Below are 18,960 nucleotides of genomic sequence, written 5' to 3'. Positions count from 1 at the left end.
TGAAGTCGTACTTGGCCGACGGTAGGTCTGGCAGCACATTGGACTTGGGGAGGCAATGGTGAGATCCTGAGCAGTGTGATGGCTGGACATTGCCATGGTGTTTATACTTGCATATAATTGCTTGAACATATGAAGGTGGGACATTCAGGCATCTGGAAATTGCACCCAAGGATTATCCAAACAAGTGCAAGTCCACAATTCTCTTCCATATATTGGTTGAGGAAAAAAGTCTTTGGACTTTCCCATGACGTTACACAAAGAAGCAGTGTGCTTCAGGTGTGCTTAGTTCAAATACATCCACAGGTGTGTCTCACATTAAGTCAAATGCTGGCGATAAACATATCAGAAGCTCCCAAAGAAAGGAAATCATCATCTGGGATTTCCTAAATTGTTAAAAAGCATCGTAATCTAACTGTGTTTAAACTTGTGACTTTGAAGTAAAGTAAGGAAAAATTGTCTAAAAAAAAATCCATCCATTTTCTGAGCCGCTTCTCCTCACTAGGGTCACGGGCGTGCTGGAGCCTATCCCAGCTATCTTCGGGCGAGAGGCGGGGTAACACACTGAACTGGTCGCCAGCCAATCGCAGAGCACATAGAAACAAACAACCATTCGCTCTCACGTTCACATCTACGGGCAATTTAGAGTCTTCAATGAACCTACCACGCATGTTTTGGGGGTGTGGGAAGAAACCGGAGTGCCTGGAGAAAACTCAAGCAGGCACGGGGAGAACATTGCAAACTCCACACAGGCGAGGCTGGATTTGAACCCGGGTCCTCACAACTGTGATGTGTCTTTCACTGTGCCGCCTCATTAGTGTGATATGTTTCACAAATTCGATCTTGACACATGCAGAGCAGAAAATACAATAAGGAAATTTCCAATTCTCGTCATTTGCACCTGAGAGGTGACCGTGTGTCAAACGCTATTTTTAGTATATGCCAAGGCCTGCTAAAAAATGGACGGTGGGCCACAAATGGCTCCCGGGCCATATTTTGGACACCTGCTTTACATGTTTATTAACAATAATAAAATTATTATGATGAATCAGATTTATATAACGCTTTTTCTATTAAAAAAAACGGAAAGAGGAACAAATTAATAGAAATATTAAAAAAAAGAAAAAGCCCAAAGTTAATGACTGAATGGCGTGTTCCATTCTGCAATTTTCATGACTTCGCGCTTGCGCAGAGGCGTTTTCAAGTTTTGTCCCGTAAGGGAATATCTACAAATGGTACTAGAAATGTCCCTGTTCAATCGATGTTTCATTGATATAAATGAAACACCCCAAACTACAAATATTGATTGTGATGTTCAGACGCACGTGCATACATTTCTATTTTTAAATTCGCATATGTTTCCACGATTGCGCTGTTATACGCGTTTGACATCACTACACACTGATAGACTCTCTCTCCGCTGGTCGAACAGTCCCGTCATACCGCGCGTGGCCAACGGCTCTCCCAACTGAAAGCTCGTTCAATGAATCGTCGTCCTCGATTTAAACCGGTTGATTTCGCGAAATACTTTGAAGAAAGCCCGGCCAGGCAAGAACGTCGCAACGCTCTTATGCCACGGACGTCGCCGTTCTTCTGTTTGTTTGACTAGGACGGAGGAGCGTGCGTTCCTGGGCTCGCTTCCTAGGTTTTGGTCGGGGAGGCAGTGGGTCGACGGCGCTGGTCCCGAGAGATGATGGAGCTCGAGTCGGCCAGTAACAGGGGCGAACTGGGAGCCGTGGGGGACCCGCTGCAGCCGCAGACGCCGAGCAGACATGAAAAAAGCCTGGGACTCCTCACCGCGAAGTTTGTAACTTTGCTGCAGGAGGCCAAGGACGGAGTCCTCGATTTGAAAGCTGTGAGCATGCCACCCAGTCTTTGTTGTTAGCTAGCACATGTCATCCGGAGCTGCCTGCCTGCTTGCCTGCTGTCGCTAGGGTCCATGCACCTTTTTTTTTTTGCTAGCCTGCCTGTTAGCATAGCCTAGCTTTCTGACAGCCTAGATAGCCTAGATACATCGTAGCGTCAACATTCCGTTTGCTCCTGAGCGCAAACGCCGATGTCACCGTATGCTCACGTTTGACTTGAAACGGCCCAATTCGAAGTTTGGGAGCTGTGCCTCATCAACTTTTCCAGGCTGCCCCCTGCAGATTTCCAAGTGCACTAAGTGGGTCAGCTTTTGTCGCTCTTTCCTGACCAAGTGCATCTTTACACATGGACAGTGTAGCATGATTGATTCATTGAACGACATTCATATCCAAGGGCATTTTTTGGGATGTGTTCCAAAAAAATGTGTTTCCTTTTACTGTCATCTTCCATCCGTCCATTAAGAACCTTTTCAACCCGAATTGCTGAGCTGAGTTAGGGTTTTAACATAACTAAAGTCATGTTCCTCCGCATTGATCTTGATCGCCGCTGCAATGATTATTTTTAGAATCTTTCTCCTGTTAGGCCATTTCTATGCTTAATCATTTACAACAAGACATGATTCACTTCCCATAGTTCTTAGGTCAAACCACACGGGATGTTATCCTGCCAGTGCCGCATGAGGATGCACCTGCAGCCTAACAGGCAAAGCTTCAACTTATCAGCACGCAGACGTGTACACTTTAGTTATCGTGGTTTTAGTAGGCGCCGAACTTGGCACAACACTTCAGCTAGGAAGGAAGTTGAACAACAGCACTTCTCCGCGTTGGTGTCAAGTGACTGAATTTTGTGATATACAGTAAACACCACCAGTCTCTTTACTATGAATGAATGAATTGACAGCATTTGTGAATGCAGTTTTTCTTTTTGTGTGTGTGTGTGTGTGCGTGTTTTGGGTGAAACAGGCAGCAGACACATTGGCAGTGCGGCAGAAGCGGCGGATATACGACATCACTAATGTGTTGGAGGGGATTGGACTCATTGAGAAAAAGTCCAAGAACAGCATTCAATGGAAGTAAGTGCACTCAGTCTTTAGTTATACCATCCAAGGTTCCAAGGTTTGTTGTTTTAGATGATACTTGTGGGGGGAAACACCCTTTTGAAATCTTTACTGGACAGTGGTGACCCATGCTTGTGTATACTATATTATATTGTTAGCGCTTAGGTGTCAGATGTGACATTCCCCTTGTGCCCCTGTTTCCAAACTTTCTACAATGAGATGTACAAAATGTACAAAAGCAACTCACCCTTAATTGGAAATAAAACGGCTTCGTGACGTACAAACAAGTAGTAGGGCTTTCGATTGCTGTTCATTTTTGCCACAGATACAGTACATATAGTTGCATTGTTTGAAGTCCCTATCGATTCATATTTGCAAGTCAAGTTAAATGACTTGAAATTGAAATTTCAGCTTTAATGTGACTGTGTAGTGTATATTTAGTTATTTTATTCATTGCCCATCATTTTGACTACCTTTGTCTATTTCAGTAGACATTATACACATTTTGTACAGTTTAAAAAAAGGGATCTATCACTTACTGACATGAACTCAGACTAAACCTTGGGTTAGGTCAATTAGGACAACCAAAATTATTTCTATTTGCTAAATGCCAGAATAATGAGAGATTTTTTAAGGCATTTTTTGTTTACATACAGTAAGATTACTATTATAATCAGAGGTGGGTAGAGTAGCCGAATATTGTACTCAAGTAAGAGTACTGTTACTTTAGAATAATATGACTCAAGTTAAAAGTAGTCATCCAAATATTTACTTGAGTAACTGTAAGAAAGTACTCAATGGAAAAAAACTACTCAAGGTAAGAGTAACCTGTGAGTAGCTTCTGATTTTTTATTTTTTTTATTTTTAAATCAGACCATGAACATCAAATAATAATAATAAAAAATTAATATATGGGAGTCGACACACGCCTGCCACCATTTCAATTTTGAACTGCCCAAAAAGCAACAACACATACATTGGGCGCTACAGAGACATGATTTGCTTTATTCACTTAAATGACTTCATGAAGAAGCTGTTGGCTGACCAGACTTAGTGATTGTGTGTGCGACACCATAGGACGGGTCAAATATTGCTATATCCACTGTCAAAACAACAACAGAAACATCTGCAACTTACCGCAAGGTGTTTTCTCAAGTTAGAAGTGGGCTGAAATGTCCAAGTTTGGGCAGGTACAATTTAAGAGCTGCATGACAAAGCTGTTGTCATGCAGCTTCGTCTTTGTGTAACATCATGGTAAAGTCAAAAGAAATCAGCCAAGATATCTGGAAGAAAATTGTGGACTTTCACAAGTCTGCTTCATCCTTGGGTGCAATTTCCAGATGCCTGAAGGTGCCATGTTCATATATTCAAATAATTAAATGCAAGCATGAACACCATGGGAATGTCCAGCCATCATACTGCCCAGGAAGGAGACAGGTTCTGTGTCCCAGAGATGAACGTGCTTTGGCTCAAAATGTGCATGTCAACCCAAGAACAAAAGCAAGAGACCTTTGCGAAGACGCTGGCTGAAGCTGGTAAGACAGTGAAATGAGTACTGTGCTGACATGGGCTGAAAGGTTACTCTGCCAGGATCAGGAAGAAACCATTACTCCAACAGAAACATAAACAAGCCAGATTACAGTTTGCAAATGCACAGAGGGACCAAAAAAAAAAGTATTTATTGAGACATATCCTGTGGTCTGACGAAACATAAGTTGATACAGATCATACAGATCCGATTGCGTAATTCCTCGTGGAAGCAGCATTTAATCAACAAACTGCTAAAATACACTAACAACGCTTATGTAAATTAACCAAATGATGTTGTTACAACTTAATAAAACCACTCAAGACACTTTTTTAGAAATATTTGTTTGTTTTTGAATTTCACACTTGATGGGTGGGCAGGCACTCACGAGACACAGCTATTTGTGTTCAGGCAAGTAAAAAGGGAGGTAGGTAGGTAGATGGTTTATTGAACAGCCCATTCATCGTAGCGACAATATTATAATAACATAGGAACAACAACAACAACGAATAGAAAGCGGGGCATTGATGGTAAATGAAAGGAAATTTAAGCTAGAAGAGCGAAGGGAGTAAGGTATTCGATTAGCCTCAAAAGAATGGTTTCGAGTGAATATAAATTATTTATCAGAAAGTAAATGTCTTTATGAGTGAGTGGCAACAAGTTAAAACTAACTGTGCTTGTCTGTTTTTGATGGTAAATTTGTGTTTCAGGGGTGTAGGTCCAGGTTGTAATACGAGGGAGATCGCAGACAAGCTGATTGACCTGAAGGCAGAACTTGATGATCTCGCCGTCAGGGAACGTGAGCTGGACCAGCAGAGAGTCTGGGTACAGCAGAGCATCAAGAATGTCACAGATGACTCCAACAACAGTCCATATCCTTTTTAGTCTCTTATTTATCTGGAAAAATGCTGTTTCAACTTGCACACACTCCTGCAGTTCTTTAGATGTTGTCCTGGGTTCCTTTGTGACCTCCTGGATCAGTCGTCGCTGTGGTCTCAGGGTCATTTTTATTGGCCGGGCACTCCTGGGAACGTTAACGACTGTTCCATGTTTTCTCCGTGTGAGAATAATGGCTCTTCCTGTGGTTCGCTGGAATCCTAAAGCTTCAGAAATGGCTTGTGTCAGCCTTTCCAGGCTGATAGATGTCAATTACTTTATTTCTCGACTGTTCTGGAATTTATTTGGATCGTGTCGTTTTTTTGCATCTTTTTTTTTTTTTTTTTAGATCTTTTGTTCGACTTGAGTTTGTCGGGACAGATTCTGTGTAAGGGACTCCTTGATTGAACAAGTCTGGCGGTAATCAGGCTAGGGTGTGACCAGTGAAAATTAACCAAAAATTGTGATTAGCCATATTTTATGATTATGATGATTTAACGAGGGGTAATTACTTTTTCACATAGAGCCAAGTAACTTTAAGTAATAAATGAAATCCCCATTTAAAACAGCATTTTAAGTTCACTTGGGTTATATTTGTCTGTTATGTACAGTTTAAAAAAAAATCTTTCACTAAGTGGGGAAACGATGCAAAAAAATCTAAGAATTTGAGAAGGGGGCCAATGCTTTTTCGCGGCACTGTACATCAACATACTTGAGTGTATATCCTCTCTCTCTCTCTCTCTCTCTCTCTCTCTCCCTCTCCCTCTCCCTCTCCCTCCCTCCCTCCCTCCCTCCCTCCATACCCCAATGGAAGAATGCTCAAAATGGTTCAAGTACAGCAGTTATTTATTTTGTGTCTTAACTTTAAACAATGGAAATAAGTGTGAAATGGATCCTGAACCATAGTGCTCGGTAGAAACATGGCTTTCTTGAGAATTTCTGAATACAAAAATGTTTGTTTCTGACTAATTGACCCTTAACATGTTTATACTATGGCCTATGTAAAACACGAGGACCTCTGCGGAGCTTTCAAAGGTAGTCTTTTGTTAAACTCTCATTTATTCCTTTCTGTCACTTTCAAACGTTCCATCGCTCATCAAGTGTCCTTCCACAGGCGACACCCTCCTAGCGATACGTGCCCCCTTTGGTACTCAGCTCGAGGTGCCCAGACCAGAATCTGTAAGTACTGTGTGCATCACGTTTCCCTAAATCCACCTTCTGCTCATCTGTATGTTCTGTGGCCATGTGTGTGTAAATGCAGGTTATGAATGGACAAAGGAAATACCAGATCCGTTTGAAAAGTTCTTCTGGCCCCATTGAAGTTTTACTGGTCAATAAGGACCCATCCAGCGCGGCTCCAGTTGTTTTGCCTGTGCCTCCTCCAGATGACGTACTTCAGAGCCTCCCAGCACCGTCGCCCTCCTCCCAGGTCCAGATGTCAGATTTGCTGTTAGCTCTTTTTTGTTTGGGTTTATTAACTGTGGACGAAAAAAAACCTCTCGCTTGTCAATTAAATCTAATGCAAATCATATGCCTTGACTTGACTTCCTTTTTCAACCTTCTCAATTGTTCCCCCTAGGCCACTAAAGCGGCTCCAGAGCCTTTCAAAACTGCTTCTTCCACAACATCAGCCACCAGCCAGCCAACCTCAGTTACAGGTGGGCAAGAAAGTCCCTGATTTGTCATATTTATTTTATCATTTGGATTACATCATCAAGCTGTTTTTTTCATTGTCATATAAAAGACATTTCACAGTTTAAGCAAAAAACATCATGTACAGCACTTTGTGTGCAGCTGCGGTTGTCTTCAAAGTGCTTTGTAAATAAAGTTGAGTTGAGATTCAAGGAATGTAATTGTCATACCAACACACCTTTACACATGATATGGCACGAAATACGATACCCAAGATCCCGGGTATTAGCCCAGTAAGTCCTGAGTCGTGTGAAATATAATCGCATATTTTCTTAACGTTTATATATGCTATTTTTTTAAATACTGTATTTCTTCAACATACACATTAGCATAACTGATTGAAGGAGGCTTAATTGGATCCAAAAATAGGTAAGAAATTTGTGGTCATCTGCGACCATGCATTTCTACTTATGTTTGAATGAATGGTATAATTGAGTGGAATATAATGAGTGGTACACAGAGCCGCCGCTATTGTTGGGTTATTTGCCACATGGCATCTTTACGTGAGTCGTTATGTTTCAGAAGTGAGCAGCACCACGCCACTCAGTCCAACCACAGAGACTCCCGCTGCCATTACTCAGCAACTTCAATCCTCCGCCTCCTTGGATGGATCTGTGTCGTCTTCTGCGTCGGCAGTTTTTGAACCAATGAAGTCTGACCCGTCTGAACGTGAGCATGCCTATCTGGTCATGTTGTTATCCTTTATCCTCACAAGGGATATCCCAGCTAACTTCGGGCGTTAGCACCTATGCCTCGCAGTTCTGAGGACCCGCGGTTCAAATCCGCCCTCGCCTATGTGGAGTTTGCATGTTCTTCCCGTGCCTGTGTGGGCTTTCTCGGGGTCCTCTGGTTTCCTCCCACATCCCAAAAACATGCATGGTAGGTTAATTGACGACTCTAAATTCCCCGTAGGTGTGATTGTGAGTGCGAATGGTTGTTTGTTTATGTGTGCCCTGCGAGTGGCTGGTGACCATTCCAGGGTGTAACCCGCCTCTCGCCCGGAGATACCTGGGATAGGCTCCAGCACATCTGTAACCCTAGTGAGGATAAGCGCTACGGAAAATGGATGGATGGAAACGAGAAAGAAAACCAATAGCAACAGCAACACTGATTTAAAAGCAGGAACATTTAAATAATGAAAAAAATAACAGTGGGATTTATTTTTTTGTCATTTCAGAGGCATAAATTTTTTTTTTGTGATTTATTTATTTATTTTTTGGGGGGGCGGTCGTCTTAAAAAGATTATCGTGACATGCCTACACACATGCAACCAGGTTACTGTACCTTTTATTTTTTTTATAGTCTTTTTCCATCTCTGAGATTAAAGTTTTCAGTTAACTTATACAATTTATAAGCCTCATTGTGTTGCTCCACTAATGGAGGAAAGCTTTTAGTTGTGCTTTGTAGTGACAAAATTGTTGCTATATTTCTGTTGATTTCTACAGTGCTGGACTTTCCTAAAGAGCTTTCGGACATGTTTGATCCAACAAAAGGTCAATTAAATTACTTACTAATTGTCGAGATGTGAAGTGAAGCGTTATTTAAAAAAAAAAAGAAAAAAAAATGCTCTTAACATACAGCATCCTTTCTTTATTTTTCAGAGATCATGAGTGGAGATTTGTTGGAGGACCTGATGTCGTCAGAAGGTGAAACTCATGAATAAAAAAACTAAAATCAAACATTTGTTGTGGGACACTGGTTGCCCTCGGACTTGTTTGGTTTTGGAATATTTTTATCTCAGGATTAGGAAATAATGAAAACTGTCACGTTCATTAAACCTTTATTTAAACTGTTGAGGCAATTTTGAAAGAAACCTTTTTACATTCTTTACACTCAAGTGTAAAAAAAGGTAATAGGAAACTGCTGTGTATTATAACCAAATAAATAAAACTAAAATTAAGGACCGACGACCAGACTGCTGGAAAATACAAAGAAGAAGAAAGCGATGAAGTAGAAGAATCTAGTCTAACGTCTTGTCATTTTTTTTGTGAGATGAATGACTTGGGAGTCTCGTTATACGGCTACCGCTAATACTCATCACTTGTTGCTCCTCTGTTTGTGGGGAAATGTGGCCCGATTATCAGAATGTGTTACCCGGCTAAATTCAAATTGTATCATTTACTTCCGTGGCCTGACCTTATACATTTGTCTTCCTGTTGTGCCTTTAGTGTTTTCGCCTCTCCTGCGTCTGTCGCCCCCACCTAGTGACCATGACTACATATACAACCTGGATGAGACAGAAGGCCTGTGTGACCTCTTCGATGTCCCCATTTTAAACCTCTGACCCAAAGATGACCATCACAGTGGGTGAACCCCTCTCAGCTTAGGCACCCCTAACCCCATTCACTGACTGCGAAGGTGAGCGTGAAACAGTACGTACCGCGGTGGTCAGTGTTGAAAGACTTGCTTTGAACGGGGATCTCAACCTGAGCTCAGTAGCGCCGCCTTCAGCCACTTGAGGGGGGGGAAAAAAAACAGCAAGATCAAAACCATTTATTATCAGCTTTTCCATGAATTAAAACAAAACTGAAAAAGTCTATTTTTGGATTGTTGCTTTTATGTAATCGACCTGTGAGCTTGCAAATAAATGTGTCTCGGCTTCACACCCGTATGCATATTATGTAAGTTTTATATGAGGAAAGAAAAAAAAAAAAAGAAACCATTTTCCAATCAGGTTCAGAGTCATGGCAACCTAACGGAGCGCAACCTTTATCACCCACCAGCGGCCCACACATGGCTTGAATCTGTCCAAATGCAGCTGGTTATATATGCACTATCTTTGTGTACATAAAGAATATATATTTTGCCTTAGCAGTACACTAGTCTGTCTAAAAAGCTACATTTGTAATACAGGCAGAGAAATAGTTGCTAAATTAAGGTATCAGACTCAACGTAAAAATTTAAAGATTTTTTTTTTTTTATCATTATACAAATATGTAAAAACTTGTTTTAAATTTTATTTTATATATATATATATATAAATAACCACACTGGGAAATTGTCTCAATGAATCCTGTCTGTTTCCCAGATCTCTCTAAGGAGGTCATGTGCAAAGGACCAAAAATTAATATGGGGATTAGTGGAATGTTAATGTTTGATAACCTTTATTCTTTTAACATTTTTTTTTTTCCTTCTTTGATAGTTGAAAAGTGCAGTGTGTTTTTAGAGATTTGGGATGTTTTGTGTGTGTGTGTGTGTCCTTTTAAACTTCCCACCTCAAGTTAAGCATTTCAACTTGACATGCTTTATTTTCATTGTCCTTGCAAGTTTTATTGCTATTTATATGTAAAATAAGATATTTGGCGAATACCAACCGACTTCACTCTTCAAAACAAGTTGCGATTTGCTTTGAAACTGTCTCTGGTAATGTTCATGTATTTTGTTCAGTTGGATGTAAAAAGCATGTTTTGTTTTTTTTAAAGGCAGTGATATATATATCTATTTTTTGCCCATGGTTTATGGTCAGCATACCGTAGATATAGGTTAGTCTTTTTTTGTCTTTCTGAAATGTTGCCCTTGCTTTTTTTTTTATCCACCTTTTGTGTGTCACGTGATAGTAGTTACTGTTGAACGCAAATGTCATTCTACATGTTGCTGTGTTTTGTAAACTTCTTTATTTTTATTTCCCCAGACACTGTACATATGCTAAATAGATAACTTTTTTTTTTTTTTTTTTTTGTCTGCTAGGTATATTAAAGGATTGTTTTGTTTAGATCTCCTTTTGTATTGCTGTGCCACTTCATGTTAAAATAACTTTGTAAAATGTTCTCTATTACGACATACATATTTCTGGAAATTTGTTCTAGGTTTTATATTATTTCACAGGATAAGAGCATATCGAACTAAGCGTCTTATTTATTGTACTTAATCCACATAAGAAAGTGAAGTGATTTATAGGTGTGTTGCCTGGCATGAATCTTACTGACGTTTAATAATTTTCCCAGGAACACCTCAGGGAGCTGCTGGGTCACGTCCACTCATGCATTTTTTCCCCCCTCCATTCAGTATCATAGAAACAACATTCCTACTATCATGGAATTTAAAACATTTCACACCGAGCTGAAACGTGACCAGACATCCCTCCTCGTTTCTTTCATTGAGCAAATGTATGTATCCGTCCGACCTAGAAGGAAAACTATAGCGTAAAATCTATTCACAAATAGAATTTACATAGGCGTTCCTGTCTTTCTTTTCAAAATAATTGAACATTTAATTTGTCATTCGCTATTTTAGCCACAAGAGTGCTTGAGGGTATGACTGTAGATATATGCAAATTAAATAATTTACCCATGTTAAAACAATGGATAAAAAAGGCAAATAAAACATCTCTTTTACGCACATTCTTAAATGACTTGTGATGTCGCTTTATGTTGAAATGTCCCAACCGGAATGGGTGTGCCTAAATCAGACACCTTTGCTGAAAGAAAATCTTTGCCTGAACACTGAACTAACCCGGAACTTTAATATAAACGAAGTATTAAAACACACACACACACACCTCGTGCGTTTGGGGCTGTTTTAAACGTAGTTGGGGTATTTATCTGTGAGTAGTGACTTCTGAAAGCCTGACTTTGCGTCTTTTTGCGCAGAGAGCAGACCGCTGCAAATGTCCCTCGCTGCGAGGGCAAACGGTTCCTGCGGGAGAGAAGCCCTCCACTAACGTTTTCTAATCAGGTAGGACGCATTTTCCTCTCTCTTTTTTTTTTTTCTTCTCCCATCCACTTCTTCGAACAAAGCTGTGCTCGGAGTCATTTTACACGCGGGTGACTTGCCACGGCCTCTCGAATGGCAATTTCTTTCCATTTTCCCCTCTTTACGCAAAAGTTAACGACATGAACTTGAACCATACTGGGCTGCCGCAGTTGGGGAAAAGAAATCGCAAAAGCACAACACGGCAATGGTTTTTCAGGAACTTTTGAGAGTCTGTTGAAACGTTTGAGCAGTTTCCTCCACGTTAAGACATTCTAACAATTGTGTTTGACTTTGCGTGGGTGGTGGTAGCCTGTCAGATGAAAAATGTTGGGCAGCTGGGAGACCCCTCCCCTCGACACACCAGGGGAGGCGATGGGTCGGGGGCGTTTTGAGACGCTTGTCCAGCAGCGAACAAAAGGGCGACAAAGAATGACTTGTGGCATTATGTTTAACAAAGCCGACTGGCCGTGCACCGACTGATGCCGAACATGTCCTTTTTCTATTTGATGGCCCTCAGAGTAGCTTGTTCAGTAGCTGTCCTAAGGTCTTCTTGTCAATTGATGCTGCCGCAATTAGCAACAGGACCTGTGTAATCCCATGTTGACCTAAATAATATTCCCCTTCCAATTACAACACTTTAAATATTTCAGCATGAAAACAACATGCGGGCAAAGTGACAAAAGTCATTCCTCAGTGCACAAACCTCCTTTGCAGTACACTGAAATATTTGACAGTCGCTATTTTATGATGTTTTTATTTATTTATTTTTTGTCCATACATTACATTGTTTTATCTGCAAGCTAATGTGACTAAAATAAAATAAAAAAAAATAAAAAAAATGCCACAAATCTGGTGAGTCAGAAAACAGGCCACAACATTCACTAAGCTTGTTTTGATTTGCGGTCAAGTTTATCCTGGGCCTTTTCTTTGCAATAGTGGCACGAGCGTGTGTGGACGGGCAGGCCAAGTGTGCTTTGTCATCAGATGCAGGAATATTTATTCAGCTCCGGGAACTTTACATTTTCTGCAGGAATGTTTGTCCAACTGTTGTAAGAACAAGCACTACCGTTGCAGGAACATTTATTCAATTTATCTATCGATACAGTTTATCTGGTTTCAAGGCCGCAGGAAGCCGGAGTCTTTCTCCGTACACTCTGGACTGGTCGCGAAGTCAGTCACAGGGGGACATTACGTTAATTCTGCAGGAGGAACATTCATTCTATTCAAGTAACATTTTGCTATAGAAACAATTCTTCTGCAGGAACATTAATTCAGCAACGGGGATATTTACTCTACTGCTGGAACGTACATTCTCCAGCAGGAACAAGCCTTCTTTCGCAAGAGCATTGTGTCTGGTGCCCAAATATTTATTCTGCGACATTTACAAAAATGTTTTATGTTGATAAAAGTGAGCTACACACGACTACAGCGGCTGCAAAAAAAAAAAAAAAAAAAATGTTATCCACATGCTGAAATCTTGAATTTTGATCAGGTTGCACACTCAACCGAAAGTGGATCCGGGAAAGGTAATATTTAATCTTGTCTATTCAAATGAAAGCTGGCAGACTTCCCTATAACTGTCACATGTAACCTCTCCATCAACTCAATTGATTACAGCCATATCTGAATATAGTTGGATACATAACGAGAAAGATTTTCCACTGTCGCACTGTCTCAAAGTTTGCATTGATTAGCAAAGGGAGAATCCGACCCAAAGATGCAGCTGTTTTTTTTGTTTTTTTTTAAAACAGGGAATCTGAATATGCCATGAGCAGTTCGCCACTGTTGAAGTTTGACTTGAGACATGACGACCCTCGTGTGCCACTCGACCTGGTTTGCCCCTTTTTGAGATTGATCGTATTCTTAAATTGCCCCAGAGCAATCTGACAAAATCGCGGGCATTTTATTCCAGTGAGTTGACCTTGCAACTGCTCGTTTAAGTTTCTCAACACTCCAGGTTGTCTTCACTAAGCAGTCGATGTGACTGATTCAAAACAAATATTGCTGCACTCGATTCAAATAAGGAGAACCTATTTTGATGCCGTTCCCTCAGGGCGAGTGGAGTGAAGACAGTAAAAGAGTCGATGTGTGGTTTGTTTTGACAGGAGCTGCGATAAACTGAGAGGGAGCTTTCTTTTCCAAAGCGGAGTCGTGGTATGCGAACGATCCCAGAGAGCGTGCGCAGGGCGGAGTCCATTGGTCGCTCTGAACACGAGCAGGCGCAAGTTTGAACTCCTCCGTGTCGTCATGACTTCATGAGCACGTAGAAGAATTTGGATTGGCCTATCTTATGTGCCGAGAAGGGAGGATAAAGGAGTAGGAGGGCGAGTCAGTGGGAACAACAGGTTCTTCTGTGCTCTCTGAAGGTTGAGGAGGAAGTGTGTATCGTCGGCGTGAGTGTGTGACTAAGTCCGCACAGCGCATGCACAAACGGTGGAAAGCCTGGTTACTTTTCTGCAGCGCACCATAAACGCATGATAAAAGAGGAACATGACTACCGCTTTAAACCGAAAATGATAGATGCGTGGAGCTCTGTGAGTCATCTGCGAAGTAACGGCCTTTTCCTCGAAGAGAAACTTGCTGAACGTTCATTTTAGCCCTTTTGGCCATCGTATTCGTTACAGTGTTTGTGCTGTAACCAGGGCAGTCTTCCGGTTGCAGATTATTCACAAAGCCTATTGGTTTATAGTCCGCTGTTGCATATTAATGACCGAAGAATGCAGTGACACGATGTCACAGCCAGGTATCGGCTCAATGCTCCCTCACTGTACACCGTACGACGGTCTTTGGAAAACTGGCCAATACATATCAAAACACATCACACCAGCAGAATTTGCAAAGTTACTTCCTCCTGAAACAGCTTCTATTCTTCTGTGTGAGCGCCTCAGAGGTCACTGAGGTCGGACGTGAGTGTGGGCCTGGCGCGTAACCTCTGATCTAGTTCATACCAAAGGTTTTTTTCATGGGCTTCAGTCAAGTTCTTCTGTACCAAACCTGTCCAAACCTGCCTTCCTAGACATTGCTTTATATCCTGGGGCACACGGGCGGCCTTTATCAAACTGTCTAAGCATAGAATTGTCCGAACGTCTTGGTAAGATGAAGAGTTAAGATTCAGGACAGTTGATGGATTTAACGTAGCCGATAATTCCGATGGATCTCTCAGTGTGTTGGTCTGTATAGTAGAGCTGTGCCATGTAACAATATATACTGTATCATACTGCGATTTTTTTTATTTATTTTTTTTTTTTTTAAACATCTACCATTACCGCACGATATGACCCTCTATCATTTATATATATATATATATTTTTATTTATTTTTTTTTTATTTTTTTGAAGATAACCCCTGTTTCCCTAAAACTCAACCTCTGAAGCAGTTCACGTTTGTGCACTTTTACAGATTTAAAATGGAGGCATATGTGAATATTACTTGAGGCACTTTGTAAATGTATATTTTTTTTGTAATTCCTCGTACTTTGTTGCATTCCTTGAAAACTGGTTGCACTGCCAGTAATTTGGAATGGTATTCATTTCACAACTGGATATTTGTTTTGTTTTATTGTATTTATCTGTTGTTACCTATTGTTTTCTATGTCGAGTGTGTTTTATACATTAACTGATACAATTGCCATTCATTTGATAGAATTTTCAGGAAAAATACTATCTTGTGATGTATATCAGTGTATGAAATTAACTATATCGGGATATAACGTTTTGTCCCGAGCCCTGTTGCTACTTGTTAGCCATTCACACATTCTGAGCCCAAACGGATCTGCCACCAGCATTTTACAAATGGAGCGCAGTTGCTTCTTCTTTCTAGGTGCGGCGTGTCGGCGAACCATTTCCTCGTGAAATAGAAACTTCAGTTAAGAGTGAAATTGAACTCAGCAGGTCTTTAATTCTGCAGGAATATGTTAAAACATCCAAGGGCAATACATATTACAACTGACACTGGTATGCACGACAGGTAGGAATATACTGCATGCTCAGTACTCTTCACCATAGTAGTTATGCCTAATGAACAGTTTGGTCAACATTATTAGATTTAGTGCCATTAAAGTGGTAAACCATTAAAAGCAGTTCTCAGTAATATGCAGTGCAGTTCTATACCACTGCAAACTACAACCACAATAGTAAAAGCTTGCGAAGATTCTCTAAGATGCTACAGACGCACCTCACACCTCTCTTTCTTTCTTTCTTTCTTCCTTTCTTTCGTGTGCATCAGTTAGCGTGCTGGAGTCCAGAGGTGCCAAAATGCCACAGCAAAAAGACATCGTGAAAATAGCCATCCAGATGCCGGGGGCCTACCCCCAGCTCATACAACTGGACCAGGTGGAAGCACACACTCAATGCTTTATTTATAATAAATCGTTAACTGTCGGGTTAAATGTGCAACTAATCGTGCGTTGGTAGAGTGTTAACAAATGTCGAGGCTCTGGCGTACACGGGCACGGGCGTAATACATTTGAGTCGACTGTCTGTAATTGTTAGTTTGTAAGATTGAGGGGGGATTATCGCTGCTTCCTCACCAGTGTCGATATAGATAAGCATCATTGATGTGTTGTGGTTGTTCATTCTTTTCAATGTGTGACGAGGACACGATCAGTCAAACTCAACCTAAGGGCCCAGCTGTCTCTTTGCCGCCATGTGCAACTGGTCCACGCATGGTCGCTGCCACTAATAACAGAGCAGCCACGGGGGCGCACCACACACTCTGACAACGTTTTGACTGCTTGACCGCCGGGCTGACCGCTAATAGCAGGATAGCTGAGTGTCAGACATGGTAGAAGTCTGACTTGTATTTACACGCACACGAGGAGCAAGTCACGAAATGCACGATTGGTCAGAGTACACAAGTCTGCTACTGATGTCATGTTTTCATTTTCATAGCAGAGTAAACAGTAATGGTAGCTCACATTAAACGTGATGTAAACAGTATGTGACACTCGAGCCATTTTCTTTGTCTGTGAGCAGAAAAAGCCCCTTTCTGCTGTTATAAAGGAGGTCTGTGACGGGTAAGTCTGTGCATCAACCATCTCTTGTCGTGTATTTTGACTACATTCTACTCATAAGTTCTGTACGTTCTGCACGTGAAGCTGGAATCTCCCTGGTCACGACAACTACGCGCTTCAGTATGCCGACGGCGTGCAGACATACATCACTGAATCGGTGAGTCGATAGCGAAATGAATTGGATCGATGATTGACTGAGTCACCCGTCGGACATGAGACGGTTTTGTGCTTCCGACTGGCAACGGTTTGGAGGAAGGCTCTTTTGTTCTAGCGTGACTATGCTCCAATTCCGCAAATATGTACTTGGCTAAGTATGGCACGGAATCAATTCCTCTCAAACGTCAAACATGTTTTATGATGACTAGAACAGAGATAATGACCCAAGTTCTCCTGGATATACGGACAAAGTAAATCACCATCCACGCTCCAAAAAACCAAAGTCTTGTGGCAAGCACTTTCTCTAGTGTAGTTCCTGGTCTTTGTTCCAAATATTTTTGGCCCGATGGTTTGGTGCTTCCTCATTGGGGTGAGTCAGCACAGCGAAAGCATTCCTGGCGTGAAGCAACTGTGCGAGGGCTTTTATGTTGAAGGTCAAGTCGTTTAGACCAGTGCAGAGACCAGTCAGTCACTTATGGTCGGTTACCTCGTAGTCCAAGTGTGCTTTAGTGTTTCTTTGTGTGTGTATTTTTTTTTTTAGAACCGTCTGGACATTAAGAACGGCTGCATTCTGCGTCTAACCAAGGCACCGGTGAGTTGTGCAGCCGGCAGTCTCCCAGCCACACTCCCCCTTTCACATCGCACATTCTTTAGGTCACCGTCTGCGACCGCTCGATTACTAGTCCACACATTGCCGATGCAAGCGTGTAACTGTCAGAAATGTCAACAAAGGTAGAAAATTGTACAGTATTTTGTGAGGAAATGTTCATCCAGTGAGTTTTTTTGGGATCCCGGGGAATGTAGGGGCGCTGCGCGGAGGACTTGTTTAAGGGCATCCAAAGCATGGACCTGGGAGTGCGCTGCGATTCGTTGAAGCAACTTGCCACCGTTTCCACGGACGTGACGTTCGCGCAGGAGTTCATCAGCCGAGATGGACACCTCTTGCTGGTCAAGATAGTGGAAGACTCAAGCGAGTTAGTTCCCTCTGTTTTGTGTGTGCATGCTCATTTTCCTCAACTGAACTAGAGTACCGTTCATCTGACAGTTACAATGCTGAATAGGAATATTATATATTTGATATGGGGTTAGCATGCCTGTATCACAATTACAGTCACAATATCTGTTCTAATTCTTAGTGAAGCTGTTGGATGGAGGTGAGTCCAGGGCAGTCGAGTTCTTCCACACTAAAATCATCTAGCATGGAAACGGAAGAAGTCATCCCTCGAAGTTGGATGCACAGAATTGTCCGAAATTCCATCCATTGGTCCTTTTTTGACCTGTAGCAGTCTATCCCAGCTGACTTTGCCAAGAGGCCGTTTACAGTCTGAATTGGTCACCAGCCACTCAGGGCAACATGCAGACAAACAACCATTCATAACTACGGGCAATTTAGAGTCATCAATTGCTAACCAACATATATGTTTTGGATCGAATCCACGCAAGCACGGGGCGAACATGCAAAATCCACACAGGAAGGCTGGAGCCGAGCTTCAAACCTGTGAGGCAGGCGTGCTAACCGCCAGGCTCGCCGTGCTTCCTTGTCCAAAACCGATGAAGCATTGTTAGTCCATTTCGTCGTCTGCAAGCGTGTCGTCTGGTTTTGTTCATGCATATTCCTTGCCTTGTATGCATGATTCAGGAGTGCTCTGATCATGACCCACACACTGACAGCCTTCATGGAGCTGATGGATCACGGCATAGTGTCCTGGGAAAACCTCTCATCGGTCTTCATCGAGAAGGTGCCGGAATTTGCCTGCTCGATGCGTTCCATTTCGTCACGTTTGTTGTTTCAACTCTCTTATCTTTGTCGTGTTCTCTCGTCGTTCAGATAGCCTGTTTCGTCAACGCCAAGGCGGCCGAGGCGTCGATCCAGCAGGTGTGCTTAGACATCCTGGAGAGCATGGTCCTCAGCGGTCACAGCCTTTTCATGCAGGTCAAACAAGTGGTGACCATGGAGAGGCTCATCGCTCACCTCCAGATGTGAGTAACCCTCGACTGACTGACTCTTTCACTCCCATCGATGTCACCGCGTGCATGCGGAGCCAGTAATTATTTTCATCTACCCGCCGTTGCGTTGACTGATTT

General features: G+C 42.0%; 2 protein-coding genes across 5 annotated transcripts in view; both read left to right on the top strand.

Moving 5' to 3' along the window:
• Positions 1–1,399: 1,399 nt before the first annotated feature.
• e2f4 (E2F transcription factor 4) lies at positions 1,400–16,039 on the top strand. 3 transcript variants are annotated; one of them, XM_061774995.1, is made up of 13 exons: positions 1,400–1,852; positions 2,826–2,935; positions 5,159–5,320; positions 6,316–6,359; positions 6,439–6,503; positions 6,586–6,753; positions 6,904–6,982; positions 7,542–7,685; positions 8,462–8,509; positions 8,618–8,662; positions 9,185–11,122; positions 11,606–11,690; positions 15,933–16,039. In XM_061774995.1, exons 1-11 carry the CDS (start codon positions 1,688–1,690, stop codon positions 9,298–9,300), a joined length of 1,146 nt encoding a protein of 381 aa, XP_061630979.1. In that variant the 5' UTR covers positions 1,400–1,687; the 3' UTR covers positions 9,301–11,122; positions 11,606–11,690; positions 15,933–16,039. The 3 variants fall into 3 exon arrangements, with proteins under 3 accessions (XP_061630979.1, XP_061630980.1, XP_061630978.1); XM_061774994.1 differs by having other exon boundaries at positions 1,401–1,852; positions 7,539–7,685; XM_061774996.1 differs by lacking the exon at positions 8,462–8,509 and having other exon boundaries at positions 7,539–7,685.
• Positions 11,656–18,960, top strand: part of elmo3 (engulfment and cell motility 3) — a 19,216-nt gene continuing 11,911 nt past the window's right edge. Inside the window, exons 1-7 of one of the 2 annotated variants that reach the window (XM_061774985.1) lie at positions 15,933–16,039; positions 16,682–16,722; positions 16,804–16,876; positions 17,417–17,467; positions 17,680–17,849; positions 18,515–18,614; positions 18,704–18,855. In XM_061774985.1, the coding sequence (XP_061630969.1) occupies positions 15,962–16,039; positions 16,682–16,722; positions 16,804–16,876; positions 17,417–17,467; positions 17,680–17,849; positions 18,515–18,614; positions 18,704–18,855 (665 nt within the window). In that variant the 5' untranslated portion in view covers positions 15,933–15,961. Of the gene's footprint in view, positions 11,691–15,932; positions 16,040–16,681; positions 16,723–16,803; positions 16,877–17,416; positions 17,468–17,679; positions 17,850–18,514; positions 18,615–18,703; positions 18,856–18,960 lie in introns of those variants that run through there. The other variant, XM_061774986.1, reaches the window with a different exon arrangement.

Source organism: Phyllopteryx taeniolatus, chromosome 5 (genome assembly GCF_024500385.1).
Source record: "Phyllopteryx taeniolatus isolate TA_2022b chromosome 5, UOR_Ptae_1.2, whole genome shotgun sequence".
Classification (NCBI taxonomy): Eukaryota; Metazoa; Chordata; class Actinopteri; order Syngnathiformes; family Syngnathidae; genus Phyllopteryx; species Phyllopteryx taeniolatus.
Note: the sequence above shows the minus strand (reverse complement) of the source record. Positions and strands in the feature narration are given on the sequence as shown.